We start from the raw sequence: 14,386 nt of genomic DNA on the forward strand, positions 1-14,386 counted from the left end.
ACTAAGCAGAGATTCTGCATTCAGTGTTGTAGCTTGAGGGGTTAGAAAGCGTGTTAACAGTTTGGGTGGTTGGCTGAAACATGGATCAAAAGGTGGCCAGCATTACCAGAGGTTGAAATGCCAGAACTGCCCTGGTACAATGTGGAGGAGGGGATCCAAAGCCTTAGAGAGACTGGAATGTTAGAGTGGATTTATCACAGAAAACCTGCTCTCACACCCCTGGAATGTCCAGAGGACACACCTTTTACCAGGACTGTGAGGAATAAATTTGTGAGTCTAGCTCTGTCATCCTGAAGAGCTCTGTAGTCACCCTTCTCTGCCGGTCAGATATTACTGCAGGAACTGCTGTCACTGAGATGGAATCCTTAAACACAATGGGGATAATCAGATCCTGAGTCAGCAGAAGCCACATGGCAGCAGTTAATCATCAAAGACAAGGTGGGCATGGCTACCATAATGGAAAACAGGCTTAAGGCAGCAGTCAAAATAATCTGACTTGCAGAGACTTATGGCATTGCCTAGTAGATCATGGAGTACCTAGCAGTAAAATAGATGGGCAGTCTACTAAATTCTTGTTTGAGCTGTATAAGCAGAAGGCTTCTAGATCAAGTGAACAAAAGCCAACCTTGAATTACAAAAACAGACACTCAAGGCCACTTAATTCCCAGACTTGAGACAGTTTATAGATCTACAGCCCCTTGAATGAGGGGAAGGTGGGTACCCTCGGGGAAGGACCCTGTTACCTGCCAAAAATTTATGCTGTTAATCTTCCTCCCAGCCTTCCCCAGGGGGATCTGCAGCCTTTTACCATGGTAACTGTGCATTAGGGAAAGGAAATGATCATATATTTTGGGAATTATTAGACACTGGTTCAGAAGTGACATTAATTCCAGGAGACCCAAAACATCACTCTGGTCCACCAGAGTTGGGGCTTATGGGGGTCAGGTGATCGATGGAGTTTTAGCTCAGGTCCATCTCACAGTGAGTCCAGTGGGTCCCTGGACCCATTCTGTGGTTATTTCCCCAGTGCTGGAATGCATAATTGGAATAGACATACTCAGCAACTGGCAGAATCTTCACATTGGTTCCCTGACTTGTGGAGTGAGGGCTATTATCGTGGGAAAGGCCAAGTGAAAGCCACTAGAACTTCTCCTGCCTAGCAAAATAGTAAACCAGAAGCAACACTGGATTCCTGGAGGGATTGCGGAGATTAATGCCACTCTTAAGGACTTCCAGGATGCAGGGGTGGTGATTGCCACCACATCCCCATACAACTCTCTTATTTGGCCTGTGCAGAAAACAGATGGGTCTTGGGGGATGACAGTGGATTATCATAAGCTTTACCAGGTGATGACTCCAATTGCAGCTGTTGTTCCAGATGTGGTATCATTGCTTGAGCAAATCAACACATCCCCTGGTACCTGTTATGCAGCTATTGATTTGGCAAATGCTTTTTTCTCAATTGCTGTTAGTAAGGACCACCAGAAACAGTTTGCATTCAGCTGGCAAGGCCAGCAGTATATACTCACTCTGCTACCTCGGGGGTATATCACCTCTCCAATCCTATGTCATAATATTGTATGCAGGGATCTTGATTGTTTCTCCCTCCCACAAGACATCACACTGGTCCATTACATTGATGATATCATGTTGATTGGACCTAGTGAGCAAGAAGTAGCAACTACTCTAGATTTGTTGGTAAGGTATTTGTGTGGCAGAGGATGGGATATAAATCCAACAAAAATACAGGGGTCTTCCACCTCAGTAAAATTTCCAGGTGTCCAGCGGTGTGGGGTATGTTGAGATATCCCTTATAAGGTGAAGGATAAGCTGTTGCATCTGGCCCCTCCTACAACCAAAAAGGAGGCACAATGCTTAGTTGGCCTCTTTGGATTTGGGAGACAACATATTCCTCATTTGGGTGTGCTACTCTGGCCCATTTACTGAGTGACCGAAAAGCTTCTAGTTTTGAGTGGGGACCAGAACAAGATGAGGCTCTGCAACAGGTCCAGGCTGCCGTGCAAGCTGCTCTGTTGCTTGAACCATACGATCCAGCTGATCCAATGGTGCTGGAAGTGTCAGTGGCAAATAGAGAAGCTGTTTGGAGCCTTTGGCAGGCTCCTATAAGAGAATCACAATGCAGACCCTTAGGATTTTGAAGTAAAGCCTTACCATCCTTTGTAGAGAACTACTCTCCATTTGAGAATCGCTTTTGGCCTGCTATTGGGCCTTAGTAGAGACAGAACACTTAACCATGAGCCACCAAGTTACCATGAGACCTGAGTTACCTATCATGAGCTGGGCCAAGCCAGCAGCACTCCAACACAAAATGGAAATGGTATATACGAGGTAGAGCTCAAGCGGGTCCTGCAAGTTACATGAGGAAGTGGCCCAAATGCCCATGGCCCCCACTCCTTCCACATTACCTTCTCCTTCCCAGCCCACAGCTATGGCATCTTGGGGAGTTCCTTACAATCAGCTGACTGAGGAAGAGAAAACTCAGGCCTGGTTTACAGACGGTTCTACACGATATGTAGGCACCATCCAAAAGTGGACACCTGCAGCACTGCAGCCCCTTTCTGGGATGTCCCTGAAGGACAGTGGTGAGGGGAAATCCTCCCAGTGGGCAGAACTTTGTGCAGTGCACCTGGTTGTTCACTTTACTTGGAAGGAGAACTGTCCAGAGGTGCGTTTGCATACTGATTCATGGGCTGTTACCAATGGTTTGGCTGGATGATCAGGAACTTGGATGGAACATGATTGGAAGATTGGTGACAAAGAAGTCTGGGGAAGAGATATATGGATAGACCTTTCTGAGTGGGCAAAAAACATGAAGATATTTGTGTCCATGTGAATGCTCACCAGAGGGTGACTTCAGCAGCAGAAGAGTTTAATAATCAAGTGGATAAGATGAACCATTTGGTGGATACCAATCAGCCTCTTTCCCCAGCCACTCCTGTCATTGCCCAATGGGCTCATGAACAAAGTGGTCATGGTGGTAGGGATGGAGGTTATGCACGGGCTCAGCAACATGGACTTCTACTCACCAAGGCCGACCTGGCCACAGCCACTGCTGAGTACCCAGTTTCCCAGCAGCAGAGACCGATACTCAGTCCCTGATATGGTGCCGTTCCCCGAGGTGATCAGCCTGCTAACTGGTGGCAGGTTGATTACATTGGACCACTTCCATCATTGAAGAGGCAGTGATTTGTTCTTACTGGAATAGACACATACTCCAGACATGGATTTGCCTTCCCTGCATGAAATGCTTCTGCCAAAACTACCATTTGTGGACTTACAGAATGCCTTATCCACCGTCATGGTATTCCACACAGCATTGCTTCAGACCAAGGAACCCACTTCATAGCAAATGAAGTGAGGCAATGGGCACATGCTGATGGAATTCTCCGGTCTTACCACATTCCCCATCATCCAGAGGCAGCTTGGTTGATAAGAGGGTGGAATAGCCTGTTGAAGACTCAATTACGGCACCAACTAGGTGGCAATACCTTGCAGGGCTGGGGCAGTGTTCTCCAGGAGGCTGTGTATGCTCTGAATCAGCGTCCACTCTATGGTGCTGTTTCTCCCATAGCCAGGATTCATGGGTCCAGGAATCAAGGGGTGGAAATGAGAGTGGTGTGACTCACTATCACTCTAGTGATCCACTAGGAAAATTTTTGCTTCCTGCATCTACAACCTTAAACCCTGCTAGTCCACAAGTCTTAGTTCCAAAAGGAGGAGTGCTTCCACCAGGAAACACAACAATAATTTCATTGAACTGGAAGTTAAGGCTGCCACCTGGCCACTTTGGGCTTCTCAAGCCTCTGAATCAACAGGCAAGGAAGGGGATTACTGTACTGGCTGGGGTGATTGATCCTGACTATCAAGGGGACTTAGCACTGCAACTACACGATGGAGGTAAAGAAGAGTTTTCCTGGAATACAGGGGATCCCCTAGGGTGTCTCTTAGTCCTCCCATGCCCCGTGATTCAAGTCAATGGAAAACTGCAACAACCCAATCCAGGCAGGACTACCAATGGCCAAGAAACTTCAGGAATGAAGGTTTGGGTCACCCCACCAGGCAAAGAACCACGGCCAGCTGAAGTGCTTGCTGAGGGTAAAGGGAGCATGCAATGGGTAGTGGAAGAAGGTCGTGATAAATATGAACTATGACATGACCAGTTACAGAAACAAGGACTATGATGGCATGAATGTTTCCTCCTTGTTTTGAGTGTGTTTGTATTTGTCTGTAAAGCAAATATCTTTGCTTTCTTCTCTATCTTATCCCTTTATCATATGACATAAGCTGTATTGTTCGTTTTGCAGTATTTAAGTTAAAAGAAATGAGTTTTAAGAGTTAATATCACCCAAGGACTTGCACCCTATTCTGGAGAGATTTAGTGCGTTTCTGGTTTTTCGCAGGACAGCGGAGTATTGTTAGGCAAAATATGTCTCTTACTGTTTTCTACTTAGCGATAAAGTATGGTTTAAGGTGCTGTGTATAACTGCCAGGTTGACAAAGGGTGGTCTGTGATGGATGGGTTCATGTGTCAATTTGGCCAGGTGATGGTGCCCAGGTGTCTGGTCAAGCAAGCTCTGGCCTAACCGTTACTGCAGGACATTTGTGGGTCATTAGTAAACCAGAAGGCTGATTTATTAAATCATCAGTCAATTGGCTGCAGCTGTGACTGATTACACCAACTAAAGGCATGTCTTCCACAATGAGAGAATGCAATCAGCTGGATTTAATCCAATCAGTTGAAGACTTTTAAGCGAGAAAGATAGAGGATCTTTACTTCTTCTTCAGCTGACCAGCGAAACGTTTCCTGAGAGTTCATTGAAGTTGCCAGTTCGTTTCTGAGGAGTTCATCAAACATCTTCATTGGATTGCCAGTCTGTTGCCTGCCCTATGTAATTTGAAGTCATGTGTACCCACAGTTGCACAAGACACTTTTATAAAATCTTATGTTTATAGATACCTCTTGTTGACGCTGTTTCCCTAGAGAGCCCTAACTAATACACTGACCAAGGTTAAGGAGATGGTACTGGGAAAACTGACTCACTATGAGAAGAAATGTATATATATCATGTACAAAACTGAACTGCAAATGGATTAGAGACATGAATATGAAAAAGCAAATAGAAGAACATGTGACCTTGAGGGGGAAGTACTTCCGAACAAGATCCCACCACATCAACCATGAGGTGAAGACTTAATGGATTTGACAGCATCAAAATTAAATATTTCTGTACCACAAATATCATAGACCAAAATCGAATGGGCACAGATTGGAAAAAGACCTTGAAAAGTCTATAGACATGTTACAGTGGATTGATATCTAGAATATGCAAAGATTTCTTACAAACCAACAATCAAAAGACAGGGCACCTCAGGGAAAATGGCCACGACCACTAATAGGCAGTTGACAGATCTGACAAACAGAGACGGAGATGGTCACCCTCAGTAAGGCAAGAAGGGCGAGAGAAGGAGGCTGCCACCCAACACAGATCCGATGAGCAGAAATCAGAAAGGGACAACGCCAAGAGCTGGTGGGGTGGTGGGGACGGGGGGCCCATTTCCGGGGTGAGGGTTAAATGGGCACAGCCATTCTGGGAAGCAGTTTGGCTGTCCCTGGTGAAATTAAGTTGGTCTGTGCCCTGAGAGCCTCCCACTCCTAGGAAGAGCCCCGGGCAGTGCTCACACAGGCCACGGGGGCAGGTGGCTGCACACTGCGGAGACACACCGAGGTGCAACCCTGAGCAGCCTCGGAGCTGAGCTGCGTGCCACACAGGATGAGGTTTGTGTAGCACACTGACGTTCGTCTAAGTAGGAAAACCCCACAAGCTAGCACTATGTGTCACAAGGATAAATCTTACAAAATGGAAAAAAAACCAATGAAATAGAGGGCGGCTGTGCAGAGTCAGTGCTGGCGGCGAGCCAGGAACCAAAGCGCATGGCCAGCGTGACCTAGAGCCGAGGTTCAGGGGAGACCAAGTCAGTGCGCAGGCGCAGAGCGGACGAGGGCCCGTTGCGCGGGGGAGGGCGTGCGCGTGGCCCACCGACCCTGCCTGGCTGCCTTCCTGTCTTCTCCTCTGGGCGGTTCCAACCCAGCTCCTGAAGGGCTCGGGTCGGCACAGCCCTAAGACCAAAGAACACGCCAGGCACGGAGTCAGACATGGATTTGTTAGGACTTTCGACCGGGAGAGGGTCCTGGGTGGAAAATGGAATTAGTGGTCAGCAAGGGCAGGGAGTGCAGGGGCAGCTTAGGAGGGTTTAGGACAAAGACACTCCACAGGGTGTGAGAACAGAGTCTCAGCTGTCTTCTGACACAGGGGCCTGGAGGTTCGTTACCAGCGGTGATCCGGGAGGGCAGTTTTAGAGCCTGGTTTGCGAGACCATCCGCACATTCTTCCCGCCCGAGGAGGCCCAGTGAACTTTAACTCCTGTCCCGGTCAAGGAGGCGGCCACGTGCAGAGACTTCCTCCCAACATGCGGGGGAGCCTGGGCCTGGGTCTCCGGCACTCATCCTGTTTTCAGTACCCTGCATCTCATGCACGTGTGTGCATGTGAGGGAAAGGGGGGGGTGGGCTTGGGGGGCCAAGAGAACTCTGTGGAGGTGGAGGCAGGTGGGTGGAGTGAGGAGGCCCAGGGTGGGCGCGAGCTGGGGCAGCGGTACCTGTGACCTCTGGCTGGAGCAGGGGCCGGAGGCAGGGGCTGGGACCAGCTCTGCTCCCTTCCTCACGCCCCACCCTCTGCCTGGAGCGGGCAGGATCCTCGGCCTCCCGGGCTTCCTGGGTCCTGGCTGAGCAGCATCTCATGCGTGCCCACGAAGGCCCCTTGGCCACGGGTCTCAGGGCAGCCCCTGCCCTTCCCTGTTTTGGACCCTGCTTGATGACCTCCCGGCAGCGTGGGGGAGACCAGCACTTCCCGCCCTGGACCCCAGCTCTCATCCCAGACCACGGGGTCAGAGGCCTCCAGGAAGCACAGGCCCTGGGGATGACCAGGCAGCCAGGGCCTCTGAGTTCTGAGCTTTTAGTCTACGGAGAGAAATTCAATAAAATGTGCACATGCAGGCAGGTCCTAGGGGCCAGGTGTGACGACAAGTGAAAGTCGTGGGTGGCCCTCAAACAGATCACGGGGTGAAGCCAGTCCTGAGGAGTGGGCGGGTCACAGAGCCGGGGGAGCCTCTAACGAGGGTCTCTCCAGTCAGGCTTTTGTTGACACCCTTTTGGGGGATGAGAAGAATGTTCTATGGGATATTGTGGACAACTGCTTGGCCTTCCAGAGGGAGATACCCAGCTCTGCATGTGCCGGGCTAGAACACAGATGAGGCAGAGCTCCCACTGCAGAAGGGGCCTGACACACATGGGCCCGACTCTGCCCTAATGTTCATCGAAATGTCACCCAAGGGAGAGACCCCTGGGGCCATCCTCGTCAGGCCAGCCCCTTCTCTGAGTTGCTCTTAGGAGGAGCAGGCCCATGGGAGCTGCACCTCACTTCCATGATAGGAGTCTTGGGGAGGGGGCTTGGGTGCGGGTGCTGTCAGGACACGGGTCTTGGTCTGGTCCGAGAAGGCCCTGCCTGTGGCCCAGCTCGGCTCTGCACACACCCAGGCCTGCGAGGAGCTGGGGGGTGAGGGCCAGCTCAGCTGTCCCCTCTGACCTCGGGACACAGCCCAGGTAACCACAGCTGATCCTGTAGGTCCAGATGTGATCCCAGCCACACAGAACCCACTGCTGTGGCCCTCAGGCAAGTTAGTTAACCTCTCTGCACCTCAGTTTCCTCATTTTAAAATAGGGATCTGAAGAGGCTCTGTTTCACAGGGGTGGTGGGATAAAATGAGTCAGTATGAGGCGAGTGCCCAGGACATGCCTGATACATCATGAAATGAAGCTATGAGGTACAGGTGCAGCCACCTGCAGGCCACCGTGGGAGGGTCGTGTGTACCAGAGCAAGCATCAAGTTGACTATCGCAACCTTGGGAAGGGTACGCAAAGGGGAGGCAGGGTGCAGAGGGGCCCCTGCCTTGTTCTACTGGCTGACCCCCCCACCTTCCTTGCCTTCTGTCTTGGTTTTCCTCAGCTGGTGGTGAAGCCCCTTCCTGCTGAACCACAAGCCTCTTCTGCCTGTTTACCTGAGGACACAGGGCCGTGGAGGGAAGAGGCTGGCTGTCTGGGAGTGGAGGCTGCAAGGAGCCCTGTGTGGCCTGGGGGTGCTGCAATGGGTGTCACATCTCCCCGTGTCCACCACACTCCCTAAAAGCCCCTCTTGGAGGAGGAATGCAAAAGGGGAACCTCATTGTATTAGTTTCCTGTTGCTGCTGAACAAACCGACACAAATTTAGTGGCTTAAAACAACACGAATTTGTTGTCTTAGAGTTCTGCGCATGAGAAGTCTGAATGAGTCTCAGTGGGCTGAAATCAAGGTATCAGAGCTGTGGTCCTTTGGGCTCTAGAGGAGAATCAGTATCGTTGCCTTTTTCAGCTTCTGGAGGCTGCCAGCGACCCTTGGCTTGCGGTTCCTTCCTCCATCTCCAGGCAGCAGCCTGGTACCTCAAGCCTCTGTCTCGGACTCTGACACTCCTGCCTCCCCGTTACAAGAACCCTTGTGATTCCATCCAGCCCACCTGGATAATCCAGGAAATCTCATCTCAAATCCTTAACTTTATCCCATGCAAAGTCTCTTTTGCCATTTGAGGTAGCACCTTCACAGGTTCTGGGAATAAGGACATCTTTAGGGGTCCCTATTCTGCCTACCACACCATCTTTCCCATCACAGCACAAAATTTGCAGAGAACTAGCCTTTCTGTGCTGGGATGGCCAGTCCTCTGGTGATCACTCTCAGGAATAATCATCTAGAAAGCACGATTGTTAAAAGTGAAGTTTCGTTCAACTCTCATATTGTTAAATACACCAAGAGCAATCAAATCCACCCCTCAGGGAGCAATGCAGGACAAATTGTAGTTCCTGTTTTAACAATCAAATAGTGATTCACACGCTCATTGCCCAGTGTCAAGTTGAAAACAAGGTATACCCGTTTGGTTTGCTAAAGCTGCCAAAATGCACTATACCAGAAATGGATTGGCTTTCATAAAGGGGGTTTATTAGGTTAAAAATTTTCAGTTCTAAAGCCATAAAAGTGTCCCAACTAAGGCTAAGAGCATCAACAGGAGGATACTTTCATTGAAGAAAGGCTGATGGCATACAGAACACCTCTGCCATCTGGGAAGGCATGTGGCTGGCATCTGCTCATCCTTTGCTCCTGGGTTGCATTGCTTTCAGCTTCTGATTCTAGTGGACTTCTCTTTCAGCATCTGTGGATTCTCACTTAGCTTCTCTGGGGCACATTCTGGGCTTCATCTCTTAGCTTCGCATCTCTGAACGTCTTTCTGTCTGCATCTCCATGTCTGGGTCTGTTGGCTCTTAGCTCTCTCTCTCCCTGGGCTCTCTTATTGACTCCAGTAAACTAATTAAGACCCACCTGGAATGGGTGGTGTCACACCTCCATGGAAGTAATCTAATCAAAAGTTCTCACCCACAATTGGGTGGGTCATATCTCCACGGAGTCAACCTAATCAAAAGATCCTACGCACAACAGGTCTGCCTCCACAAGAGTGGATTAAAAGAACATTGTCTTTTATGGGGTACATAACAGATTCAAACCAGCACATTATACCCCTAAACCCACTTTCCCCTTCCCTATAAGAGGTGGCAGTTCATGTGCTCCCAGATATTGGCCTTGGTTCCATGTTGTGGACACAAGGATGTGTCATCCCTTTCAAGGAAGGACTTGCTGCCCAGAGGCAGGAGTGTGGTCAGCAGACGTCTTCAGCTGTTGGCTTCTGCAGATGTTTTTTGGAAGCAGTGGCTCTTAGTTAGAATAGATATGGACTTACGGGCAGTGGTGAATGGCTTGGTTAGATTGTCAGTGTCCTGGAAGGTGTAAGATGTGAAAAGTGGATACAAGGAAGTCAGGGATAAAGGCATACAAACAGATATTTGAAGTGGGTGATCCTGCATCATCTGAATGCCCGTCAGAGCATCCACCATCAAAGAGATAATGAACAATGAAGACCAGTTGATGCCACATGCCTTGTTCATCGGCCACTGCAGGCTGGCCCTGTGTCCACAGTGGCAGAGACGGAGCTAGGAAACCACCGAAGCTGATGCAGCTACTGCTGCCACCAAATTAGAAGGGTGCCGAGCTGCCAACAGAGCACTTGATGTCCATCTTTCATCTTGGGGGTTCCAGAAATTATTCTAATCAGAAGAGACACATATTCCAGGTGAGCTTGCCTTTCCTGCCTGCCCTTTTCTTTGTAAGTTAGAGTGTTTGCTCTACTATCCCTCATGACTCTTTCCAATCTGAAGCACTGCTTCACGGCACAGTTGCAGGAGTGGAGTTATGTGCTTTAAGCCAGAGACTTCTATGTGGCACCCCATCCCGAATAGGAGGAATACACAGGTCCCAAGTGTGACTCCCTCCCAATGGCCCATCGGGGGGATTTTGTGCTTCCTGTCCCTGAAACTCTGGGCTCTGTAGGGGTGGAGGTCCCAGTCCCAAGATTCCCACTGAGCTGGTAACTCTAGCTTCCCTGGGCATTTTGGGATCCTCATCTCCAGGGACCCCCAGGCAAGGGGTCAGCATCTTGGCAAGGGTAGTTGATGCTCTCAGCAGGAGGAGGCAGAATACCATCAGGGGCCGGGAAAGAATGCAAATGGAATCGAACTAATGTTCTTGGCTGTTTCTCGGGAGTGCCTTGCCTAGTTGTGACTGTGAAATGAACAATTCAGCAGCCCTAGCCTAAGAAGGCGACCAGTGATCAGATCCCTCTGGGATGATGGCTTGGATCCCACCACCTGATAAGCCACAGGTGAGTCACCAGCAGGTTCCAGCTGAGGGTGAGGGGAATATAGAATGTAAGTGGGGTGCAAGACCATAAGTATCTATTGCAGCTCCAGGACCCACTGTACTGGCAGAGGCTGTTGTTCACCTCAGTAACTATGCTGGTTTGGATGTAATATGTCCCCCAAACGCCATGTTCTTTAATGCAATCTTGTGGGAGCAGATGTAATTAGTTGATTAGGTTGGAATCTTTGGATTAGGTTGTTTCCATGGAGATGTGACCCACCCGACTGTGGATAATACCTTTGATTAGATAATTTCCACGGAGGTGTGGCCCCGCCCATTCAACATGGGTCATGATTTAATCACTGGAATTCTTTAAAAGAGAGCCACACAGGCCCAGATGTTTGCTGATGCTGATGCTTAGACATGCTTGGAGTTGCGGACCCCTGATGTTGGCTGCAGCCAAGAGAGAGATTTTGAAGATGACCACTGAAAGTATACTTTCGCTACTTCAGTTTGCGTGGGAAAAACTAAGAGGATACTGGACACCTAGAGAGAAACGTCCTGGGGGAAAGCCATATTGGAAACACAACCTGAGAGCAAAGGAAGAAGCCAGCTACATGCCTTCCCAGACAACAGAGGTGTACCAGATGCCATTGGCCATTCTGTGAAGGTACCCTATTGTTGACATCTTAGCTTGGACACTTTTATGGCCTTAAGACTGTAACTTTGTAACCAAACAAACCCCCTTTATAAAAGCCAATCCATTTCTGGTATTTTGCATAATGACAGCACTAGCAAACCGGAACAGTAACTTTCCTTTTCTGTTTCCCCCAAGCAGGATTCCTGAGAATCCTGGTAATTGCTCCTTGAGCATTCATGAAGTGGACCCAAGTGAACACAGATACGTGCTATCCAAAAGGCCCTTCACGGCAGGGCCCACTGCCCAGAGGTGGGCAGTGGGGTCAGCAGCTGTCTTCAGCTGTCAGCTTTTTTGTTGACTGCTCAATTTCCAGGGCAGCCCACATCTAATGGCTTATTGTCCAGGCAGGGGACAAAGGCCTGGCAATTTTTGCCCAACTTGGGACAACTACGACTAGCCACATAGGCTTCCTGGGGTTGGTGGAGGCTTTGTGTCTCCTGCCTCACACTCTGGATTCTCCCTGTCCACTACTGCTTCTTCCCTCCTTGGCACAGGCCGTGATCCCTGGAACTTTCTTTCACCCTGATTCCTCCCAGGCAGGTTCCAGAGAGCCCAACCCTGCAAATAGTGGGGATCTACTCCAGCCCCATTCAGTTCCCTGAGTTGGAGGTAAGCTCATCTGATGACTACTTCTCAAGCTCTCCTCTGCGCCATGCAGGTGTCAGCACCGGGCTGCAGTGTGAGCCAAGGACACCAGGGGTGGTAACGGAGGAAACTGATGTAGAGCGAGCGAAGAGTGGCGCGCGGGCCTACTGGGAGCGGAGCCGAGCGAAGGCCTCTGGCACTCCGTGCCTACGCGAGGTCGGGGAGCGGGGGTGGGGGTCAGGGGGCGCACTCCGTCCGCGCGGGCGCGGGCCCTCGACGAGGAGGGTGACCAGGCGCGCTCTAGGCGCTAGCGCTCCGCCTCAGGGAGGAGACGCAGGCCGGGGCGCGCCCAGGACGTCGGAGGGCGGCGAGGCCGGGTCTAGGGGACCCGCGCGGCCCGGCGGGAGCGTGCTCTCGGCGGGCCCGGCTCACCCGGCCTCCAGCCCCGGCGGCCCCAGCGGCCCTGCGCTCCGCCGCCCGCCCATTGGGCCGCCCCGCCCCGCCCGGAGCGCGAAGGCCGTTTGAAATCGACCAACCGGAGCGAGTTCCGAGGCCTCCACGCTCAGCTCATTGATTCTGACTGGAGGGCGGTCGGGGTGGGGCCAAGCGCGCATGCGCAAGAACACGGCTCCTGACTGGCGGCGCGCGCCAAGGGCGGTGCTGCGCTTCGGGGCGGGCTTACGGCTGCGTGACAGTTGTTGGGGGGGAGGGCGAGCCCGGGCGAGGGGGAGGGAGTGTAAACAGAGCGAACGCGGCGGCGCTTCGGCCCCGCTGTCTCCCGGGCGGCCCGCGAGAAGCCCCACGGGGAGATGGAAGAAGATGAGGAAGAGCAGCGGCGGAGAAAGGTGGAAGCTGGGAGAGCAAAGGTAAACGGCAGTATCCTCCTCCTTTTCCCGCCGCCCCGCCTGAAATCCTCAGGGCGGGCCCCAGTGCCCGCCCGCCTCTGCCTCTGCTCGCAGCGGATGCCGGTCACGCGAGGCCGCCGCCAAAGTCTTGCCCTTTCAGCTGGCGCGGCTGGAAGACGCCTCCTGGCTGCCGCCATCTTGAATACACCGCCCTCTGCCCAAGCCCGCCCCGCTGCGCCCGCAGCCAATCAGGGGCCGGGGACCCGCGGCGGCTCGCGGGGAGGCCGGCGCGGGGGACGCTGGGGGGGGGGGGGTCGGCGGGCTGCGCCTGCGCAAAGGGCTTGCGGCTCTTCGGCTAGGCTAGGGGAGGGGATGGGAAGGAGTGAGCATGGCCGGAGTCTCGGCTCTGCTCGGCTCGGGGCGGGGGGGCTCGGCCAGGCCGGGGCTCTGGTGCATTTGGTACCCCGCTGGTGGAGGGCCGAGTCGCCTTCCTTCCGGCGCCCTGCCGGGTCCTCGCACTCCCTCCTCCCTGCGTTTCCCGGGAAACGAGGCTCTTGAGGGCAGCTTTTCGTGAGTCGCTGTGAAGCCAGTTTGCAAAATGTCTAAGGAAAAGTTGGTGCCTAAGAGCGCTGGCCCCGCGTCTAGACAGTAAAGCAGAAAGAGGAGGGACACACCGCGAACCCCTGGGATGCCCGCCCGGCAGTCCTGCAGGACCAGCTGTCTCCTCGTGCGCCCTGGTGCGCCGGGCAGCAGGCCCGGGTGGCGGCGGAGGGGTTTCCTAGCTTTCCTTTAAGAATTTCCTTTAAGCTTTCCTTAAAAAATTTTCTTTAAGCTTTTCAGATGTTCATCCCCTGCAGACTTCTGCAGTTTATTCTAATACAGGCAGTGTTCCCTAGTGGTGACCCTCTGACAGACTGCCTCATATCCCCAGAGGCTCCTCCTCTCCCGGCCTGGGAGCCGCTTGAGCCCGGGTGGAGCGAATTGGCAGGTGAGGGTAGAGGAGGAGGGAGGCCAAGGCCCCGCCGGAGTCGTCCCCTGTGGAGACCCCATGGGGTTCATCAGGAAGCTCCAGGCACCAGATTGCGCCTTCTGGGATCCAGTGATATCGGTGTGGGGCTGGAGTCAGGTGTGTGCAGAGGATGCTTCTGTCCTCACCCTTCTGCCTCTGTTTTTCTGGTACTCTTGTTTTCGAGGCACATCGTGGGGATGAAAACATGCTATGTAGATGACCTTGATTCTTGGGCATGGTGGAGAGGGCACAGGCATTTTGGATGTTAATCCCTGCCCCACCGCCTGCTCGCTCTGGGACCCCAGGCAAGTTGTCTGCCCTGTGGAGGAAAGAATGAGCATCCCAGTACAGTGCCAGCTGAGAATCAGACAGAACCATAGGATGTTGGGTTTGAGG

At 52.2% G+C, this 14,386-nt stretch overlaps 1 protein-coding gene across 1 annotated transcript in view; it reads left to right on the plus strand.

Annotated features, from left to right (window-relative positions):
* Positions 1–12,866: 12,866 nt before the first annotated feature.
* The window catches only part of PCNT (pericentrin), a 179,207-nt gene continuing 177,687 nt past the window's right edge, over positions 12,867–14,386 (plus strand). The window contains 1 exon segment of the mRNA XM_037829956.1: positions 12,867–13,002. Coding sequence (XP_037685884.1) covers positions 12,946–13,002 — 57 coding nt within the window. The 5' untranslated portion in view covers positions 12,867–12,945.

Source organism: Choloepus didactylus, chromosome 1, assembly GCF_015220235.1.
Source record: "Choloepus didactylus isolate mChoDid1 chromosome 1, mChoDid1.pri, whole genome shotgun sequence".
Classification (NCBI taxonomy): domain Eukaryota; kingdom Metazoa; phylum Chordata; class Mammalia; order Pilosa; family Megalonychidae; genus Choloepus; species Choloepus didactylus.